The following is an 866-nucleotide window of genomic DNA, read 5'->3' as shown; positions in this document are numbered from 1 at the left end:
GTGCGGGGAAGTTGGGGGGGCCTCCAAATCGGCCGTCACTTCGAGCCTACTCAGAGGCGCCCGTCTGCCTCTCCCGCCTACCTCTGCCTTCACCCTCCGCACTGTATTCATCTTCTTCCCTCGGGGTTTCTTCTTTCCTCTCTTCCCCGGCTTTGTTCTTGGGAGACCAGGTCATTTTGTTTTCTTTCTTAAGCCTCCGTCTGGCATTAGCAAACCAAGTGGACACTTGCGTCAGGGTCATTTTAGTGATGATAGCCAGCATGATTTTCTCTCCTTTGGTGGGGTAGGGGTTTTTGCGGTGCTCGTACAGCCAGGTCTTGAGAGTACTCGTCGTCTCTCGCGTTGCATTTTTGCGTCTGGCTGAACCACCGAAATCCACCGTCCCGTACCTGCTGGGAGATGATTAGGGAGGGGAGGCCGGCGGGAGTCCGGCAAGAACCCCCCGGCCCGGCCCAGCCGCGCCGCAGGCCGGTGTGGCCTCTGCCCACCTGCCTTCCTGCCCCTGCCCTCCTGACATCGCCGCCCAACTTTGGTTTCCGCTGTCTGCTGCGCCCGGGCGCCTCGTTTCTTTTGTACAACGTTTGTCAGGTCGGAGCCCCCCCGTCCCCTCGTTTGATGTCGACCGCAGCCTCGCAGGGGGATGCTAATGCTGCCGGGCGCTGATCAAAGGGGTTTTACCTGTCGTACTGGTACTGCCCCAAGGAATGATCGTAGGAGTAGTAGGTAGCGGGCTGCGCGATTCCCGAGTGCAACGTGCCGGCGCCGTCTTTGATTTCATACTGGGGGTTCTGCAAGGGAAGCGGCAGCGTTTGGCGTCCAGCAGGGCCCCGCAGCCCCGGCTCCCCGCGGCAGCCGCGTTCCTTCGC

The 866-nt window shown here is 61.0% G+C and overlaps 1 protein-coding gene across 1 annotated transcript in view; it reads right to left on the bottom strand.

The window, feature by feature from the left end:
- Positions 1-866, bottom strand: part of IRX6 (iroquois homeobox 6) — a 4,651-nt gene that overhangs the window by 2,286 nt on the left and 1,499 nt on the right. The window contains exons 2-3 of the mRNA XM_031058385.1: positions 679-860; positions 51-389 (exon numbers count right to left, since the gene is read on the bottom strand). Coding sequence (XP_030914245.1) covers positions 51-389; positions 679-860 — 521 coding nt within the window. The remainder of the gene's footprint in view (positions 1-50; positions 390-678; positions 861-866) is intronic.

Source organism: Geospiza fortis, unplaced genomic scaffold (assembly GCF_000277835.1).
Source record: "Geospiza fortis unplaced genomic scaffold, GeoFor_1.0 scaffold97, whole genome shotgun sequence".
Taxonomy (NCBI): Eukaryota; Metazoa; Chordata; class Aves; order Passeriformes; family Thraupidae; genus Geospiza; species Geospiza fortis.
The sequence above is the reverse complement of the archived record's forward strand: the minus strand, read 5'-3'. Positions and strand labels throughout refer to the sequence as shown.